General features: G+C 41.4%; 1 protein-coding gene across 2 annotated transcripts in view; it reads right to left on the bottom strand.

Annotated features, from left to right (window-relative positions):
* The window catches only part of DPH1 (diphthamide biosynthesis 1), a 467,476-nt gene that overhangs the window by 14,963 nt on the left and 431,141 nt on the right, over window positions 1-21,372 (bottom strand). For both annotated transcript variants that reach the window (XM_077480578.1, XM_077480579.1), the window contains exons 10-11: window positions 14,639-14,717; window positions 9,729-9,863 (exon numbers count right to left, since the gene is read on the bottom strand). In XM_077480578.1, coding sequence (XP_077336704.1) covers window positions 9,729-9,863; window positions 14,639-14,717 — 214 coding nt within the window. The remainder of the gene's footprint in view (window positions 1-9,728; window positions 9,864-14,638; window positions 14,718-21,372) is intronic.

The following is a 21,372-nucleotide window of genomic DNA, read 5'->3' as shown; positions in this document are numbered from 1 at the left end:
AATGCCATTAAAAACCCTCCTAATCTTGTCCCAAACTTGGCCTAGATAGAAGCAGTCTAGTCTAGTGAAGCACCAACTTAAAAATTTTACCTTCATTTCCACGTTCGTCACGTTCACGCCTCACTCTCTTCCCAGATCGTACGGACGATACACGCGTGTTGCGTTTTATATACAGAAACTCTGCCTGCCCCTGACGTTCTTTCCAGACTATTCCCCGCCCCTTCGCTTCTGGCGCAGTGGGGAGAGCACATGGCGGAGAGAACACAGGTGCGCACTAATAATAGTTCCACTAACGAGGAGGAGGGTGAAGAAAGCCCGGAGGCTGAAACGTCCCGATCCAGGAAGACAAGATTTAAGGCCTCAAATATGTCTTTTGGAGAGATGTTGGAGATGGTCGACATATTGAACAGGACCGACTATGATGGGAAGTATGGACTTTACCCAAACCCAAATATCAGAAAGGCCAAGATCATGAATAAAGTTGTGAAGAGTCTTCAGAAGAATTTTGGGGTACACCGATCCAAGGATTCACTTTCAAGTTCATGGTTTCGTTCGTTCGTTCGTATGAAACATCGTTCTGCAGGGAAGTATTCCAGCTTAACAAAGTGTACCCAATAATGTTCTCACCTTGTAACTCGGCCCAAAAACACAATTGTACAACACTTCCAAGCAATGTTTATGATTCCTATTTCTGCCCTCTGTGTGCTAATTATTCTTTGTTTACATTCTCATAGGGGAGAGAAGACTCAGCAAGTATGAGGACACCAGGGACCACACCCCTCCCAAAGAAGGGCAACTTCCAACAGAGGAGCAGGAGCAGGAGGAGGAGGAAGGAGAGGAAGGAGAGATCGTGGAGGTTGGACAAATTGTCACCACAACAGGTGAGTGTCGGAGAACACAGCTTCCGGTAAGCTCATCAATGTATATCACCATATTTGGATTACATGGTGTGTTTGTTTGCTTTGTTTTGTAGGTGAGGTGGAAGAAGATTCCCGTTTTACCAGTGAAAGTGCCCAGATCTTGATCGGGGAGATAATGGGGTGCAATCGTGATTTGGAAATTATCCAACAAAACATCAATGATGTAAAAAATAAAACGAAGAACATCATTGATGTTTTGGGGAGAGTGTGAAACAACAAAAACTAGATTGTGTAAACATGCGCTATCTCCCATCATGGGGGATCAATGTACATGTTTTGTGGAAAGTGTCTGAGATGAAGGGGTTGCAGCCCCAAAGCATGTACATTGATCCCCCATGATGGGAGATAGCACATGTTGACACACTGTGTGCATCTTCCAAATTTGTTTTTTTTCAGGGGTGACACCCCATGTGATGAAGGCAATATCAGCCCAGTTTGTACATACTCATGTCTGATATTGTCTTCACTTTTCAAAGTTGAACTTTGTAAGTTCCTGTTTTCTGTATTTTACGGTTTGATACATGCCTGTTTACACAAAAACAACAAGGAAACAAAATTCTGATTAAACTCTGTTTTGGATACACAAAATCTCTTGGTTTGTTGTAAAAAACCTTTTCGAAACGCACATGTGAATGTGCTTGTATTAAAAAGTTGAATTCTCAACAATGTGTGGCTTCCTTTTTCATTGCGCATAAAATGTATTTGTAGTCAAATTTTAGTTTGTGCTGAGGAGTGTGATTTACTAAAGGCAACTCCACTTTGCACTCCAAATGCAGTTTCAGGTGTACTTTTGCAGTGCACTTGTAGTGCATAGTGGATGTGCCTTTAGTAAAAAACACCCACAGTGAGGTGGAAATTTGGACAATCATGCCATTTTCCTGCCAAGGTGCTGAAAATGAGCACGATTTTGGTCAGTAATTCACTACATACATTAGTTACAAAAAGAAGGTGTGTGTGTAGCAGACCCACAACATAATAACATTATCTGAAGAAGAGACTGTCCCCTCATCTCGCTCTGAACTTGGGTTTGCACTGTTGGTGAAAAAAGCACAACTTAATAAAAACTGGCAAAGTGGGAGGCCACAGTCTGCCATTCCTGTGGCGTTGAAGGACACTGTGTAGTGAAACAAGTACAAAAATTAGTAATTTGACAAATCAACATTGCAAGCAGATTAGACACCCACATTTTTGGTCAAAATTAGTATAACATTTTGGCAACTGAGTATTTAAAGCCCAAAGTATTAGGTCCCATTATGAGAGTCATCACCCCCCCCCATCCCCCCCCCCCCCCATATGATGGGCCCTTGCTAAAAAATGAGGGGGGATGTTTAGGACAGGTAACCCTCTTCACTTGATTGAGAGCTGAATGCCTAAATAATGTGTGATACTTTGGGAAGCCCCTCCTTAGTTACACTATTGGCAGCCCACCGGACAGGTAAGAAGTGTCATAATAACAACATAGAAGCACATTTTGACATTCTGCTATTACATAGCAAGAAAATGTATGTGTTAAAAAAAATAAAAATAGCATTTGAAAGCATTGAGGCAGGCCCTTACACTACATGCTTTGGTGAATTTGTCCATAAATGTGATCATGAAAAAGGTATTTAGAGTGTGTATTGGGTTTGGTAAAGTCATCAGATAGAAGATTGCTATCAGCTGACCTAGCAGTTGGGGGGAGGGGGGTTACTAATGTGTTGGGCACAACTCCAAAAATAAAAAAAAGGTCACTTTGCATGAATTGAAGCACACACATCACATTTGTAGACATTTTAGGGGGTATTTAGGGGAAAGCAATACTATGGAGCTGCCAAAAGACATTGTTAAGTGACATTGTTTTATGGGCCAAGAAGAGCATGGTGGGGAAGTTAGTGAGGCAAATATGCATGAGGACAAAGGGGCAGAGCATATGAATTAGAGCATATTGCAATCATGGTAATTAGGGAATGAGGAAAGAAATGCAAGACATTAGCAATCATGAAATACATAGAATGTGATATTTAAGGAGAAAACTTAGCTTCATATAGTCCTTCTGCAGGACCTGAATGATGGCAGAACAGGTCTCTGGAATAATGATCCCCAGAGCCTGGGGGGAGATGCCTGTAGAGAACTTGAGGTCCTGAAGACTTCTCCCTGTTGCCAAGTAGCGCAACGTGGCAATGAGCCTCTGCTCCGGAGCGATGGCTTGCCACATGCAGGTATCCTGCCTGGTGATATAAGGGGTCAGCAAAGCCAGCAGACGGTGAAAAACGGGGTCCGTCATCCGGAGAAAATTCCTGAAATTATCAGGATTATTCTCGCGGATCTCACGGAGAAAAAGCATGTGCCGCTGGTGACGCTGGTGCAACCAATTCTTGGTCCACAAACGCCTACCCTCCCTGTTCATGGACCGGGCTTGTGTCAAAGTAAGAACCCCAACACGAAGCCCCTGCACAGCACAAACTGTACGACGAGTACGTAGAGGAAACATGGTTTGAAAACGGTCGGCTGGTCAGAACGGATACCAGAAAGCACCGATAAACAGCAAGGCCAAAAAGAACGACCTGAATAGCAGAAGCAAGCAGACAATAAAAAATGCCTTTCAAAGATATAGTCCACAATGAGAAACAAATACTTAATGACTGCACGCACTGATTATCAGATACGCAAAAACAAGCAGAAACCGAAGAGCAGTAGCGATCTGAATCACTAATGTGAAAAGCGCGAATCGTCTCTCCCCAAACTTCTACTAACACGAGATCAGCAGAAGGAGCCCAAAGGGTGCCGGACGTGGTGCTGAACTTTCCTTTTCTAGTCCCGCCGTACGCGGCTTACGTCACCGCGTTCTTGGCAACCGCTAAATCCGACAACTGGGTCCGACCGTGTGTATGCAACAGTTTCGGCCACAATCCGTCGGACAAAATCAGACGGATTTGGTTGGCAGAATGTCCGACCGTGTGTACAGGGGCTTACAGTTTCAACTTCAGATCCGTGAATTCTGGTTGCTAGATATGGGTTAGAGCACTTTAGCATTGGTCTATCCTGCTATGTCAGGTATGTTTGTGCAAAATATTTTGCAGGTAAAGAGACTCAGGGTGCCACATACCTGCTAAATAACTCTCAAATCCATCATCCTGACATTGCTCAGAACCCTACTGTCCTGCTAGCTAAATAGGCCCTGCATTCTGTACATCTTGTGATATTGTGGGAAGTTTAGCTCAGTGGTGGATGCCTTTTAGTGAAGTCCGTGTCTCATGGCCAGTCGTACCCCATGATTTCCAACGACTACCGTTCATATCTGTGTGACTTCAATTCGCAGCAAATTCAAAGTAGTCTCTGCACTACACAGGAGTTGCTTCAAGTTGCAGCAAAGTCACACAACTTTTAGGTGTGAAAGGGGCCTTAAAGCAGAACACCTGTTTTATATATAGCCACATACTTGAGTTGACTGGGATGTAATAGTATTAGACAAACGTATATTTCCTGTCCTGTCTGAACACTGTCTGTTCTCCTTACAAAAACTCTTGATAATAACAATATAATCTGTAAACCCCTGCTCCCTCCCCAACCCAAAATAAAAAACAGACCACCCGAGGGTGTGTTATTGGCTGCCTGGGCTCATAGGAAGAGAGCTGATGGATTCTGGCCATTATTCAACCTGAAAATTAAGAAAGAAGCACGAGAAAGTGCTGGGGCATGGTGAGTGGGAGTAGTGCAAGACCACATTATAATTAATACAGTAGGCTATAATATTAAAAAAAAAAAAATAATCGATGGGGTTTTGTTGCTAAATAGCACTTAAGTCATTCCATAACACCACTGCTACTTTATCATGTCTTAAGTGCACTTTGATGTGCTTTAACCAGCTACACACCACCATATTCTAAAAAAACAGTGAGAGATGGATGTGTATTTCAGGAGCAATATTTTTTTTTACATGATGCTGCAGAAAACAAACAGGGGCGGCTACTGTGTAAGTGAATGGTTGTAACCTGAGCTGTTATAATGTACAGAGTGGTTCTGAGGAAAGATGAATTTCATGAATGGTTTCTAGTAAGGGATCAGCAGCAGCAAATTCAAGAGGAAGGGTTTAATTCATTTGATTGTGGGATAATATTTTTGACCATTTCACCGTGCGCCCTCATTCCCCTCACCCCCAATATCCTGCAAATGTAACCCCCTCATCTCCATCCTCCCTTGTAATTGACATGTACATCAACCACTTCACCTCTTCCTCCCTCCGTGTACAGTTGTGCTCATAAGTTTACATACCCTGGCAGAATTTATGATTTCTTGGCCATTTTTCAGAGAACATGAATAATAACACAAAAACGTTTCTTTAACTCATGGTTAGTGTTTGGCTGAAGCCATTTATTATCAATCAACTGTGTTTACTTTTTTTAAATCCTAATGGCAACAGAAACTACCCAAATGACCCTGATAAAAAGTTTACATACCCCAGTTCTTAACCACTTCAATACAGGGCACTTTCGCCCCCTTCCTTCCCAGCCCAATTTTCAGCTTTCATTGCTCTAGCGCTTTCAGTGACAATTGCGCGGTCATGCTACACTGTACCCAAATGAAATTTTTATCATTTTGTTCGCACAAATAGAGCTTTATTTTGGTGTTATTTATTCATGACTCCGTTTTTTATTTTTTGCGATATAAGCGCAAAAAAAGCGGAAATTTGGAAAAAAACAATATTTTCTTTTTTCTATTTTAAAATAAATCCAATAAAATCAAATTTTGTCATAAATTTAAGCCAAAATTTATTCTGCTACATGTTTTTGGTAAAAAAAATTCCGTTAAGTGTATAATAATTGGTTTGTGTGATCACGGACATATGTACACAAATGATCATGTACATATGTGTGCAGGTGATCACGTACATATGTGTGCAGATAATCATTGGGACATGTGATTTTAGTGGGACATATGTGGGGGACATGTTTTTATTATTAGGGATATGTGTTTTTATTATTTGGGGACATGTGTGTTTTGAGGACATATGTGGGGACATTGTGTTTATACTGTGTGGTGTGTTGTGTGTACACTAGACTGGTGATCAGTGAGTAAAAAGCTGTAAAAAACAGCTCATACTCACTGATCATCAGCCGGCTGCAGCGATCTGCTCTCCTCTCCTCAGCGATGACTTCTGTGTGAGGAGAGGAGGAGCCGATTGCCTAGCGGCTGTTTGTTTACATCACATGACGGGTGTGATTGGACACGGCCGTCATGTGATCAGGAGGGCCAATCACAGAGCCCTCCTGCCGATCTGAGCTGCACCGTGTCCGGGTGACATGAGCACATCGGGATCGCGCCGCTGCGCGGGCACACGAGCGTGCGATCCCGCTCCTTCTGAAGGACGTTCCTGAACGTCCTATCAGAAGTAGATGGCTCCCACCCGGCCGTATATGTGCATTGGCCGGGTGGGAAGTGGTTAATACCGTGTTATTGCCCCCTTTAACATCAATGACAGCTTGAAATCTTTTGTGGTATTTGTGGATGAGGCTCTTTTATCTTCTCAGATGGTAAAGCTGCCCATTCCTCTTGGCAAAAACCCTTCAGTTCCTGGAAATTCTTGGGTTGTCTTGCATGAAATGCATGTCTGAGATCTTGCCAGAGCGGCACAATGATATTAAGGTTAGGAGACTGAGATGGCCACTCCAGAACCTTCCCTTTATTCTGCTGTAGCCAATGACAGGTCGACTTGGCCTTGTGTTATGATTTATTATCATGTTGGAATGTCCAAGTATGTCCCATGCGCAGCTTCCTGGCTGATGAATGCAAATGTTCCTCTAGTATTTTTTGATAACATACTGCACTTATCTTGCCATCCATTTTTACCAAATTTCCTGTGCCAAAGTAGCTCACACATCCCCAAAACATCAGCGATCCACCTCCGTGTTTCACAGTAGGAATGGTGTACCTTTCATCATAGGCCTTGTTGACTTCTCTTCAAATGAAGCGTTTATGGTTGTGGCCAAAAGGCTCAATTTTAGTCTCATCACTCCAAATGACTTTGTGCCAGAAGTTTTGAGACTTGTCTCTGTGCTGTTTGGCGTATTGTAAACAGGATACTTTGTGGCATTTGTGTAGTAATGGCTTTCTTCTGGCGACTCGACCATGCAGCCCAGTGCCTCCTAATTGTGCTTCTTGAAACAGCCACACCACATGTTTTCAGAGAGTCCTGTATTTCACCTGAAGTTATTTGTGGGTTTTTCTTTGCATCCCAAACTATTTTCCTGGCAGTTGTGGCTGAAATTTCAGTTGGTCTACCTGACCGTGGTTTGGTTTCAACAGAACCCATCATTTTCCACTTCGTGATAAGAGTTTGAACACTGCTGATTTGGTATTCTCAATTCCTTGATTATCTTTTTATATCCCTTTCCTGTTTTATACAGTTCAACTGCCTTTCCCCGCAGATCCTTTGACAATTCTTTTTCTTTCCCCATGACTCAGAATCCAGAAATGTTCATGCAGCACTGGATGAAAGAAGCAAGAGCCGGTCAGGAGTCCAGAAACCCATTGATCTTTTATACACATACACTAATTACAAGCAAACACAGGTGAGGGTGGTCACCTTTAATAGCCATTCAAACCCCTTTGTGTTAACTTGTGTGCATGTTATCAGGCCAAAGTCACCAGGGTATGTAAACTTTTGATCAGGGCCATTTGGTAGTTTCTGTTGTGATTATGATTTAAAAATAGTAAACACCGTTGATCAATAATAAATGGCTTCAGCCAAACACTAACCATGAGTGAAAGAAATGTTTTTGTGTTATCATTCATTTTCTCTGAAAAATGGCCAAGAAATCATAAATTCTGCCTGGGGTATGTAAACTTATGAGTAAAACTCTATGACCTGTACATGTATAGTGTGCTCTATCTAGAGCACCACTACCAAACCCCATATTATTAAAGGATTCTCCATGCAACGCTAATATCAAAGTTTTGCATGGAGTGTGTAGGCGTGTACAACGTTCCCAGCTCCACTCATCTGCTGCCACTGTATCAGTGAAGCTGGCAGTGATTAGTTTGCAGACGAATGATGTTATGGATAATGCAGCACCAGGAGTGAGAGTCTGTGGCAGGAGGGCAGAGTATGGAACACAAAGCGGTCTCCTCCCATAACCAAAATCTCGGTCTGGGGTGGAGTGACTGTTTAACCACCTTAACACCATCATGTTTCCTCATTTGAAAAAAAATGTGGCAAAAGATCCATTCGGGTGCCTACTTACCAAAAAGCTCTATCTGTATAAAAAATATATAACGTTCATTTGGATACAGTGTTGCATAACTGAGTAATTGTCAATCAACCTATCATAGCACTTAAAACTGAAAAATGGCCTGGTAGTGAAGGGTGGTACTCAGGTAGTTAAATGCTACTACATCTTGATGGACCAGGACTTTCGAACTACAATTATGCTTTCATGTTTAGTTTTGTAGAACCTACGCTATTAATAATCCATTATAGATTCTGAATAGGATATTCACTGGTGCAGCTGTCAGGAAGCCTCTTATTCACGTTGAACATTAAAAATACAGCTTTTTTTTGGTTTGTGACAAATCACTTTTCGTACAACAGGAAGCCTATCTAACGTGATGCCCTTTATTTGTCTTCTGCCCATTGCTGTACTGCCCCTTATGAACAGGACCTTCTGGCTGAACAGGACCATGTCATTTGTTATAAAAGGTAATCGTTGTAATGTACAGGTCATGCAATACGTTATGCTTATTTAAGCCTTTATGCTTCTGTAAGACAGAAAGCAGTACCATATTGAACAATGACTTTCCCTTTTTTCCCCAACCTAGTACAAGATGTGTGCAAACTTCTAAAACGATTAAGGCCTGCTGCAGGCAACTTCTACATCCACCACAATAAAAAGAAGACATAGAACATATAATAAAGTCTCAGCACTATCTAGCCATGGCTTTTGATGCTTGTTTCATGCAGGTAACCCAAACTATTTGTAACCATCCACTACTATTGTACCAGTTCCATTATTGCTAAATATTATTATTATTATACAGAATTCATATAGCGCCAACAGTTTGCGCAGCACTTTACAAACTAAGGGCAGGCAGTAGAGTTATAATACAATTCAATACAGGAGGAATCGAGGGTAGAAGGGTAGAGAGGCAACAATTTAAAAAGCTTCTTAAAGACCTTAAACAACTGTCATAAGGAAATGATCAACGAGTAGTATTACTAGCTCCAAGCAGCAGCGCAGGCTGTATCTCCTCCATCTTACATTGACCTCTACCCTTTCTATGTTGGGCTTCCTACTGGCTCAAGGTTCCACATATCCATTAAGAAATGCCTTCTGTGTAAAAGAAGCCTATGTTACTTGAATTCCATTTCTCTTTGAACAGCACATCCATGTACCATAATCATAAAACACAATCTCAGTATATGTGCTTGGCCATCTGCAACATCCAATGAGGATTATTAGCCCTTATATTAACACTATGCATGTTAAGATCATGCTGATTCATTAAACAAAAACTTTCCAAAGGTACACATGCATTGCAAAGACATATCAGCCCAAAGGCAGTAAGCAAATCTCTGGCCACTAGGTGGTGCAGTTGGTGCACTGCAAATCAGGGGGAATAGAGAGAACTGCGAAGACATTTATGTGTTCAAAATCAAAAGAGATATTTTGATTCCATAAAAACAGCCAAGAAACTTTAAACAATAAAGCAAGTACTAGGTGGCTGTATAAAGCTGTGATAAGAGGCAGATAGTAAGAAAAAACATTTAACAAAATATTACTATCTACAAATATAATGGTTTAGCACATAAGTGTTGCCTATACCTGAACTCACCTTTGTTTGTTTAGCAGTAACTCTGGGAGGCCGATGGGACTCATGGTTCACTGTCCAAGGACCCAGAGACTGGTTGGCATAAAAGTCCATTGGATACGTATTCTGCCATTCTACTTCCTTAAGAGCTACAGAGGCCTGAAAAGAGCACAGGGTGATGTGAATGGAACTTACATACTGAAATCATTTATTATCAATTTATATTTTTTCTGTTTCTATATTGTTTTTCCTTCTCCCCCTACCACATGAACACCGCTGCTGTCATAGCTCAAAGGAGGCTCTTTCCACATGATTTAGGTTTTCATTTCATTGTTCACCCCAATAAACCCTTGCTTTTTCCTCCTTTGGTGTGGACACCTAACTTGAGTTTAGCACAGACTTACCTTCTCCTGTTTAAAAGACCCTGGGCAAGTACTAGTTAGCAGAAATATGTATATTTTTGATGCACCCCCCACAAATACCAAGTTGACCAGTGAACTAGCCCAGTGTAATATTTATTGCTTTGGAACATTTTATGCTTTTGAATAAAGAAGGACATTGAGAGCCAAGCTGACCATCTTTATCCCAAAGCTGCAGATAATATCATAGGCTTATTCGATCTCTCATTCAATGTATATTCTAGTATTGCTTCACTTTTTTAACATAAGTATTACAAATGATCAGTCATGTCTCTTTTATATCATTTAAAAACAAAATTGTATTAACTAAAAAGCCATTTAATCTATAAAGTGAGCAGAAGGCCTATCTCATGACCCTGGGCATCATTATACCAGCTAACATACAAAAATGATTTCCAACCTGCAGAGAGTGAAGGCAACTCATAATGTCTGGCTAGACCTTTATGCCCTAGAATCCCCAAAAGACAGATTATTGAACATGAATATATTTTTATTTTATCTTGGATAATGATGGTGTAAGATGGGCTTGATATAAATGAGCTACCACGCTAAGAAAGAAAATCTAGGGAAAAGATTCCAATAGCAATATGATTTAGATTGACAGATCTAGCATTGTTGACCTTTACTGGGTCTCTTAGAACTGCTTCATCTAACAGAGAGATTGGGAAACTTATGGTTGGCTGAGCATCATAGGACACACAGGGCAACTTCAGGATGTGGGTCAAAGACTGCCAATCTATTCTTCAATGTTTGCATACCTTTCACTATAATGAAAAGTGTGAAAACGGGATAAGATAATGCCATTTATAACTACTGCACATTTTGTTGATGGTAAACAACTCACAAACAAATTTTAAAAGAGATTCCCTTTGGATTTAAATAACTGGGAAAAAAACAGCGTGGATCCTTGTCCTATGACCCATGCAGTAAGTAAAAAGTACATGCAAGTCAAACACATAGATAATAATGACCTCTGCTGAACGAATGTAATAGCAGAAAAACTAAGATCCAACATACTAGCCTGTATTACAGCAAACACCAGGTGGACACATCATTTGTCTACCTACTTCAAGCTGTGTCCCTATTTCTGCCTTTAAAAGGAATCTATATCCTCTTTGAAAGAGTTACTCAACTGAATATGGATTTTCAGTATTTTGTACACTTAAAACCCATAATGCTCAACCTGCAGCCCATTGGCACTTTTAGGGCTCGTTTGCACTTGCTTTAAAATGTGTCATTGGACACGCTTTTAAAACACACTTTGACTGCTAATCAAAGCACCAGTCACTAAATAAAATGGAAAGCTTACAGTCCCTGTTTACATATTGTGTTTGCTTTGCTTCAAAAATAATACCCCATGTCGCTTTCTTGGTGCTGGGGGTTACTACTGAGTGGGGAATCAGCAGAGCCGGGGGTTACTACTGAGTGGGGGATCAGCAGAGCTGGGGGATACTACTGAGTGGGGGATCAGCAAAGCCGGAGGTTACTACTGAGTGGGGGATCAGCAGAGCCAGGGGTTACTACTGAGTGTGGGATCAGCAGAGCTGGGGGCTACTACTGAGTGGGGGATCAACAGAGCTGGGGGTTACCACTGAGGGGGATCAGCAGAGCTGGGGGTTATTGGGGCTACTACTGAGCACTTTAAAGCAAGCTGAAAATCAACACACACACAGGTCTATTGCCAAGCTTCATTAAAGCATCAAAAATACACCATAGAAGCATGTTGAAGCAGTAGACACTTTAATGCGTTAAAGCAAGTGTAAATGAGCCCATAGTGCAGCCCTCAGGGCCCTAGTAGATAGTAGCCTGTGTTTTAGTACTTACTCAAGCCAGGAAAGAAAAATGATTTCCACTGGCTTCTAGCAGGTAAATGGTTTGGTTTATTTGTTTAATGCTGTCTTATTTTGCCTGTGCTTTCCATTCTTTATCTCTTTTTATGTTTTTTTGTCCGATCTTTTATAATACTGAGATAAACATCAAATGTAAAAGCAAATTAAAGGGTGTTGTAAAGAGCACAAATGTGGAAACACTGCTTTGTAAAGGGAAAATAGCAGCCTCATATAATCTGTCTCTAGTCTATGGCTGTCTCCAGGTCATGTCACATGTCACCAGGTCTCCAGAATCTCCTATAGACCGTTTGTAGTCTCTGACAATCTCTTGTGGCCTGCTTACTCCTGTTGTGAAGTTGCTGACATTTCTGTATTATTGTGTTCGCTGAATATTATGTGGGGTCCATTAGTGGTGTCGGGAGCTGCACTTCAAGCTCCGTACATCAAGTAAGCTGACCATCACTGTGCTAGACAGTTGGTCTACCTAACAGTTCCTTATATCTCTCCAGTAGGTTCCTTTTATCTCTCCGATACGCCAGTGCTGAGGTCTCAGTGTTTGAGTTCTCATATCTGTACCCCCAATCCAACTTTTTGCAATTTTCATTTTTTATATTATGAAGAATATAACATCAAGAGTAGAAACACTTAAGGAATCCCCAGTTTGCAGCAAAAGAGGTAAGACTGCAAGGCAGGTGTAAACATGCACAGGGAACTATAGCTAGACCTTTATGCTAAAGTCCATATAAGATAATGCAAGTGTGCAAGCTCAACCAATGACTGAAATATCACTTATTGTATTTATATTGCATTTGTATTTATTTTATATTATGTTCAGAAAAATGTATTTACCACTTACTGCCCAAAGGTGGTGCACTCTTGAGAATGCATAGTTGTGCAGAGTGATTTATGCCATGAATAGCCTGGGTAATTTGATCAACTTATATTCAGCTCCATTGCCAATACAAACACAGTTGAACAAGTCAGAGAAGTGACTCACACCTCTCTTCCTGTCTTCTAGATCATGCTGACACATATAAATATTCAATTAGACCGAATTGGTCAACAAGCCACCAGCCACTTCTGGGATTTCTATGTAGCAAGCCCATTAGGCTCTGCACCATGAATTAAATGCTTATTTGTAAAATAAGTAAGTATACAAACAATATACAAAACAGCACAATTCAATTGATAAAAAACGAAATGGTAAAAGAAAACTGTCCAAAAACAGCAGGTTTCCTTTAGAGTAGGGATCTCCAAACTACGGCCCTCCAGCTGTTGCAGAACTACACATCTCATGAGGCATTGTAAAACTCTGACATTCATAGACATGACAGGAATTGTAGTTCTTGAACTGGAGGGGCATAGTTTGAAGACCCCTGCTTTAACGGATAAGTTAACCTTCTGTAGCATGTTACATGTTACACCAGTATTTAGAGTGTAACATGCAACATGTTACTGTGCAGCAGCTGACCTCTTCCCCTGAGCCCCCCTCGTGACAGCAGGCTGAGGTTCATCTCCCCGCACCCACTGTCACATCTTCAAAACAGAGGCTTGCCATTCATTCACAGAGATCTGTGAATGAATGAACTACTAGTCCTGTCATCCACCAAGGTAGATGGTTTGTAGTTCTCAATGGACTACAAGAGTGCTGATGAGTGCCCTCGTAGTTCATCAATTCTTACTGCACTTCAGTAACTGCCTGTATGGGAGGTATGGAGCTGTACTGGGTGTCTGCAGAGCCTGGTATCCACTGATCTCAGGTGCAATGCTTTGCAGGCCGCAGTGTAAAAAAAACAAACAATAAATGCACATAGCTAAAGAAGGAAATAAATGCACATTTTTTTTACCTGCAAAATCATGCTTTCTTTTTTTTTTTTTTTTTTTAAGGCGCACATAGCATTTAAATTATCTTGCCAAAATGTACAAAAACTTATTTTTTTGTAAAATGTTATGTACATACAGGCGTGATTATATTCGCTCATTACATATACAGTACATTCTGTGCTTCTTTCTTTCAATGTAGCATGCTGATTGTACTTTTCTGCTCCTTGTACCTCTGTGAAGATCTATGATCAAAGCTCCGCTAACAGACTTTCAATGACATAGTATACTATGGTGCATACATATACATATAGTTATATATATATATATATATATATATATATACACACATATATATATATATATATATACACACACACACACACACATACACTATATGGTATATTATTATGAAGTAGCAACCATCTCTGACAAAGGATACAGATACCTCTTTAGAAATGTATTTCTCCTTTACTTAAAAGTTCCATCCTGAACACCTACCTTTGGTGTTTGCTGGATGCTGATTGACCCGCTAGCCTTTTATGTATCAAGTACTCCAGAGCTGCGGTTTACCTAGTACACATCCTGGCTCTTTCCTAGCAGTGTAACGTGAGAGTTTATATAGCACGAGAGATTCTCTTTCAATAGCTGCAGTAGGTAGGAAGAGCTGGAAGCACATTGCACAGAATGTAGAATTCCTATGCCCCAGCCTAGATACACAAGAATCAGGTACTGTAGATGATTTAACCTACTGCAATCTACTACTGTAATATCCATATTGGGCAGACTGACCTTTCAATTCTATAAGCAAGAAACAAAGAAAAAAGGGACATGCAGTAAGTAGATGCACCAGATGATGACAAACCTCATATGGAGTAAGCAGAGGCCTTGAGAAGGCTGTTCCCCAGTCAATTGACAGTCTCGGGCAAGCAACTTGCACCCACCTGTAAAGAGAAGTACATACACAATATGCAGTTAGCTAATGAATGCAAACCTCATAGTACACTGCAGGTGTGAAACACTTTGCTGGCTTATGTTTAAAAACTAGTAGAACATGTCTTGCTTCCCATAAAAACCAAATTTCATCAATTTCCTATTTAACTTTTAAATTTGCCTTGCACAAATGACAGCCGGAAGTCGTGGTTGCTATAGGCAACAGGAAATGCTCTTGTTTGCACCCATTTTAAATCAATGAATTTCTCTAATGTGTTCCCATTTTGTCTGTTAAATATACTATTTAACATTTTTTTAGATTATGTCTGTATGATAAGTGCAAAAAAATACCTGTTGATCCTGCCAGAAATCAAGTGTTGTCCCTTCTCTTATTTTAGGACTACAAAACACCTCCCCTTCCCCATAACAAAGAGGAAGGTGTTCTGTTATCCTCACTCACTTCTCGTCCTAGGGCAACAATTATTACTTGCTGTACTGTATCTACAGTATGCTGGAACAATATAGAGAACAAACAGGACACACACTGATGACATCACTGCTGTCAAATTTGATTCAACCAACAACACATGCAGCAGATCGCTGTCAAAAGGCTGCCCCACCTAATGCTTTTTTTTCACTTCACCCTTATGGACTTAATCATAGAGATCTCTACATTTGTTTTTCATATTAAATCTGCGCAGAGTGTGGACGGGCAGTTTGGCTGGCTCCTGGCATGCCCACAGTGGATGGAATTTGATCAGAGCTTGGAGCTGTGAGAGGTTGTATGGATTTTTGGCCTATTTAGAAACAATGCTTTCACCCTAGGACAGAAAGTGTGTTAGGACTACAGAACAACCCCTGTGTCATGCAGAAGAGGAGACAAGGAGGTTTACTATAGCCTACTATATACAATAGCCCTAACACATTCCTGCCCTTGTGTGTCAATGTTTTTCCTCTACTGATGCAGTACAGTAAGCATTGCCATGCCATGACATTAAGCCCTTGTACACACGGTCGGAGATTCCGACAACCAAATCCGTTGGAGTAATTCCGACTGATTAATTCCGGAAGAGGTCCGGAAGTGATGTTGCATACACACAGTGGGACTAAGTTGTCGGAAAATCCGATTGTACATAACATGATGACGTTATTTCGTTATGATGGGACTACGTTCAGGCTAGTAGCCAATAGCTTTGGTCTAGGAATTTGATCTGAGCATGCGTGGCACTTTGTCCGTCGGAGTAGGCTACACATGATCGGAGTATGTCCGATCGGAGCATTTGGTCGGAAAATTTTACCGGCAAGTTGGAAAAGTTGGTCCGTCGGATATTCCGATGGAAACAGTCCGATGCAGACCACACACAGTCGGAATATCCGACAAAACGGTCCGATAGGACACATTCCGACGGAATCTCCAACCGTGTGTACAAGGGCTAAGTGTGTTAGGGATTACAGCACACCTTTCTTCATATTATGTAGAAAAGGGAGATGTACTTAAATCCTAACATGCTTCTTGTCCTAGCTGACAGTGTTACTCTTCTATAGATGTGTTGTTTACCACTATCACCCCAAGGTAGATACAGTGGATAAAAAAAGTCTACACACCCCTGTTAAAATGTCAGGTTTCGGTGATGTAAAAAAATGAGACAAAGAAATAATTTCAGAACTTTTTCAATCTTTAATGTGACCTATAAACTGTACAACTCAATTGAAAAACAAACTGAAATTTATAAATAAATAATAATAAAAAAAATTGTGTGGTTGCATAAGTTTGCACACCCTCTTATAAACTGGGGATGTAGCTGTGTTCAGAATTAGGCAATCCCTTTCAAACTAATGTTAAATAGGAGTCAGTACACACCTGCCATCATTTAAAGTGCCTCTGATTAACCCCAGATAAAGTTCAGCTGTTCTAATAGGTCTTTCCTGGTATTTTCTTAGTTGCATCAGGCAAAAGCCATTGTCTGCAGGGAGCTTCCAAAGCATCAGAGGGATCTCATTGTAAAAGGTATCAGGCAGGAGAAGGGTACAAAAGTTTCCAAGGCATTAGATAAACCATGGAACACAGTGAAGACAGTCATCATCAAGTGGACAAAATATGGCACAGCAGTGACATTACCAAGAACTGGACGTCCCTCCAAAATTGATGAAAAGACGAGAAGAAATTTGGTCTGGGAGGCTGCCAAGAGGCCTACAGCAACATTAAAAAGGAGCTGCAGGAATATCTGGCAAGTAATGGCTGTGTGGTACATGTGACAACAATTTTCTGTATTCTTCATAAGTCTGGACTATGGGGTAGAGTGGCAAGACGGAAGCCCTTTCTTACAAAGAAAAACATCAAAGCCCATGTAAATTTTGCAAAAACACATCTGAAGTCTCCCAAAAGCATGAGAGAAAATGTGTTATGGTCTGATGAAACCAAGGCTGAACTTTTTGGCCATAATTTCAAAAGATATGTTTTTGGTGTAAAAACAACACTGTGCAAAACCAAAAGAACACCATACCCACAGTGAACCATGGTGGTGGCAGCATCATGCTTGGGGCTGTTTTTCTTCAACTGGAACAGGGGCCTTAGTCACGGTAGAGGGAATTATGAACAGTTCCAAATGCCAGTCAATATTGGCACAAAACCTTCAGGCTTCTGCTAGAAAGTTGAATATGAAGAGGAACTTCATCTTTCAGCATGACAGCGACTCAACGCATACATCCAAATCAACAAAGGAATGGCTTCACCAGAAGATTAAAGTTTTGGAATGGCCCAGCCAGAGCCCAGACCTGAATCCCACTGAAAATCTGTAGTGTGATCTGAAGAGGGCTGTGGACAGGAGATGTCCTCGCAATCTGACAGATATGAAGTGTTTTTGCAAAGAAGAGTGGGCAAATATTGCCAAGCCAAGATGTGCCATGCTGATAGACTCATACCCAAAAAGACTGAGTGTTGTGATAAAATCAAAAGGTGCTTCAACAAAGTGTTAGTTTAAAGGTGTGCACGCGCATGCAACCATATTATTTTATTTTGAATTCCCTCCACCTAAAAGATTTCAGTTTGTTGCTCAACCGAGTTGTACAGTTTATAGGTCACATTGAAGGTGGAAAAAGTTCTGAAATGATTTATCTTTGTCTCGATTTTTTAAATCACAGAAACCTGACATTTTAACAGGTGTGTGTAGACTTTTTATATCCACTGTATACATTACTGGCAAGATCATTAAAGTGACAATTAAAGTGGTTTTAAAGGCAGAAGTTTTTTTTACCTTAATGCATTCTATGCATTAAAGCGGAGCTCCACCCAAAAGGGGAAGTTCTGCTTTAAGCACTCCTCCCTCTTATGCCATATTTTGCAGTTAATTTTCTTTTGTGGGGGGGGGGGAGCAGGTACCTAGTTTTGATAGGTACCAGCTCCCGCTTCTGCTCAGACCGCCTCCAAGCAGAAGTTCTCCTCTCTCCTTCTCTCTACTGGGACAAGTCACAGGTCCCAGCAGATTGCCCGACCATTCGCGCACCGTGCAGCCGGCTGTGAAGCCGCAAGCTGTATAGCCAGGTGCCCACAGTTGTAATGCGAGAGTGAGGAAAAGAAGAGAACCGAATGGTTCGGGCAGCCACATCGCTGGATGAGTGTGTGTGTATATAAACATAAAAACGACGAAGCTCCGCTTTAAGGTAAAAAAAAAAACTTTTGGGTGTAGCCCCCCCTATACTGACCTGAGCCCCATCTTGATCCAGCGTTGTGCATCAGAGCAGTGACTCTCTGGGGTCACTCTATCCTCATTGGCTCACAGAGCGGCGGGAACTATTGGCTCATGCTGCTGTCAGTTATAGACAGTGAGCCAATGAGGAGAGAGCGGGGTGGGGCCGAGCCATGCTCTGTGTGTGAATGGACAATGCCCATTTACAGGATCGGAGCTCGAGTGCCCCCATAGCAAGAGGCTTGCTTTTGGGGGCACATGGCAGGGGAAAGGAGCCAGCGGGGGGGCCCAAAAAGAAGAGGATTGGGGTTACTCTGTGCAAAACCATTGCACAGAGAAGGCAAGTATACCAGGTTTGTTATTTTTATTTTTTTAAATGAAAACCTTAGAATGACTTTAAGGAGCAAAAGACCAATGAGGGAAACTAATGCAGCCACCACATCTAAGGACTGACAAGATGCAATATATTACATTATGGTTTCTAGATTTAGATACACTTCAAGTGAATGAAATTGAGACTGTTGAACTAGGAAAGGTGCTACAGGGAAAAAAAATCTTACTGTCCATAACAACAATCTTCCAACTGTTCTTTCTGCAACTCAAGTTTGAACAAGCTAACAAAAGAATGGCGGGACAGTTGTTATTTTCTGATAATATGAGAACTTTTTAAAGTGGAAGTAAAGCCACTGATTTAATGATTTCCCAAAATCCTTACATTCAGGCTAGGTTCCCACTAGTGCGAATTGGATGCAGAATTTCTCTGCATCCAATTCAAACGAGGGCAAATTTGATGTGGGATTTCTCCGCATCCAATTCGCATGACAGGAGATTGTGACCGGCTCTCTATGCAGCCGATTTACACATCTCTGTGGTGGCTGCGGAGCGGCTTGCACACAGGTCCTGTGCGTCTTTGGCTCCATTTCAGAGCCAAATTCAGGCATAAATTCGGCCCCGATTCATCCCTGAAACAGAGAACAGGGACGCACCGGACCCCTTCTGTGAGCCGCATTCAGCATCAGTGTGAACCCAGCCTCAAGGCTTGCTATGAACGGCAAGTCACAATTGCTTGTGCTTTCAAGCCATTAAATGGCTGGTATAATAAATGATCGCATACAGTGAATATAAAAAGTCTACACACCCCCTGTTAAAATGTCAGGTTTCTGTGATGTAAAGAAATGAGACAAAGATAAATAATTTCAGAACTTTTTCCACCTTTAACTGCTTCAGCCCTGGAAGATATTACCCCCTTCCTGACCAGAACACTTTTTGCAATTCGGCACTGCATCGCTTTAACTGACAATTGCGCGGCCATGCGTCTTTTTTTCCCCACAAATAGAGCTTTCTTTTGGTGGTATTTGATCAGTTCTGCGGTTTTTATTTTTTGCGCTATAAACAAAAAAAGAGTGACAATTTTTTTCTACTTTTTGCTATAATAAATATCCCCCAAAAATATATAAAAAAATATTTTTTTCCTCAGTTTAGGCAGATATGCATTATTCTACATATTTTTGGTAAAAAAAAAAAAAATAATCACAATAAGAGATATTGATTGGTTTACGCAAAAGTTATAGCATCTACAAAATAGGGGGTAGTTTTATGGCATTTTTATTATAATTTTTTTTTTTTTACTAGTAATGGCGGTAGTCTGCGATCTTTATCGGGACTGCGACATTATGGCGGACACGTTGGACAGTTTTGACACATTTTTGGAACCATTGGTATCTATACAGTGATCAGTGCTATAAAAATGCATTGATTACTGTAAAAATTTCACTGGCAGGGAAGGGGTTAACACTAGGGGGTGATCAAGAGGTTAATTGTGTTCCCTAAAGTGTGTTCTAGCTGAAGGAGGGATGGGAATGTGTAGGGGAGATGACAGATCGCTGTTCATACTTTGCATGAACAGACAATCTGTCTCTTCTCCTCTCAGAGAACTGGAAACTGTGTTTACACACACAGGTCCCAGTTCTCCATGTGCCCCGAGTGATTGCAGGAGCCCGGCGGTGATCGTGACTGCCGGGCACTCGCATCGGCTCCATGGGCCAGCAGAGGGCGCGTGCGCGCCCCTAGTGCCCAAAAAAGGAAGCAAGGTAACATAACGACAATTTGCACAGCCGAGCCATGTTGCCACAGTACAACTGCGGTGGCTGGTCAGCAAGTGGTTAATGTGACCTCTAAACTGTACAACTCGGTTGAGCAACAAACTGAAATCTTTTAGGTGGAAGAAAAAAAAAATACAAAATAATATGGTTGCCCACGTGTGCACACCCTTAGCCCTTGTACACACGGTCGGTGATTCTGACAACCAAATCCTTTGGATTTTGTCCGACGGATTTTGTCCGAAACTGTTGCATACACACGGTCGGACAAAGTTGTCGGAAAATCCGATTGTACATAACGTGATGACGTTATTTCGTTATGACGGGACTACGTTCACGCTAGTAGCCAATAGCTTTGGTCTAGGAATTTGATCTGAGCATGCGTGGCACTTTGTCCATCGGAGTAGGCTACACATGATCGGAGTATGTCCGATTGGAGCATTTTGTCGGAAAATTTTACGGACAAGTTGGAAAACTTGGTCCATTGGATACTCCGATGGAAACAGTCCGTTGGAGACCACACACAGTTTGATTATCTGACAAAACGGTCCAATAGGACACATTCCGTCGGAATCTCCGACCGTGTGTACAAGGGCTAAAACTAATACTTTGTTGAAGGCCACTGGGCAGCCTCACTGACCAGTTTTCTTCTCATCTGCATCAATATTGGAGGGACGTCCAGTTCTTGGTAATGCCACCGTTGTGCCATATTATCTCCACTTGATGATGACTTTCTTCAATGTGTTCCATGGTATATCTAATGCCTTGGAAATTCTTTTGTACCCTTCTATTGACTGATACCTTTTAACAATGAGATCCCACTGATGCTTTGGAACAATGATTCTCAACCAGGGTTCTGTGGAACCCTAGGTCTCCTCCAA

This window comes from Lithobates pipiens, unplaced genomic scaffold (genome assembly GCF_037356315.1).
Source record: "Lithobates pipiens isolate NorthernLeopardFrog02 unplaced genomic scaffold, aLitPip1_a1.2 Scaffold_16, whole genome shotgun sequence".
NCBI classification, from domain to species: Eukaryota; Metazoa; Chordata; class Amphibia; order Anura; family Ranidae; genus Lithobates; species Lithobates pipiens.
This window is presented reverse-complemented; position numbering and strand designations above follow the sequence as displayed.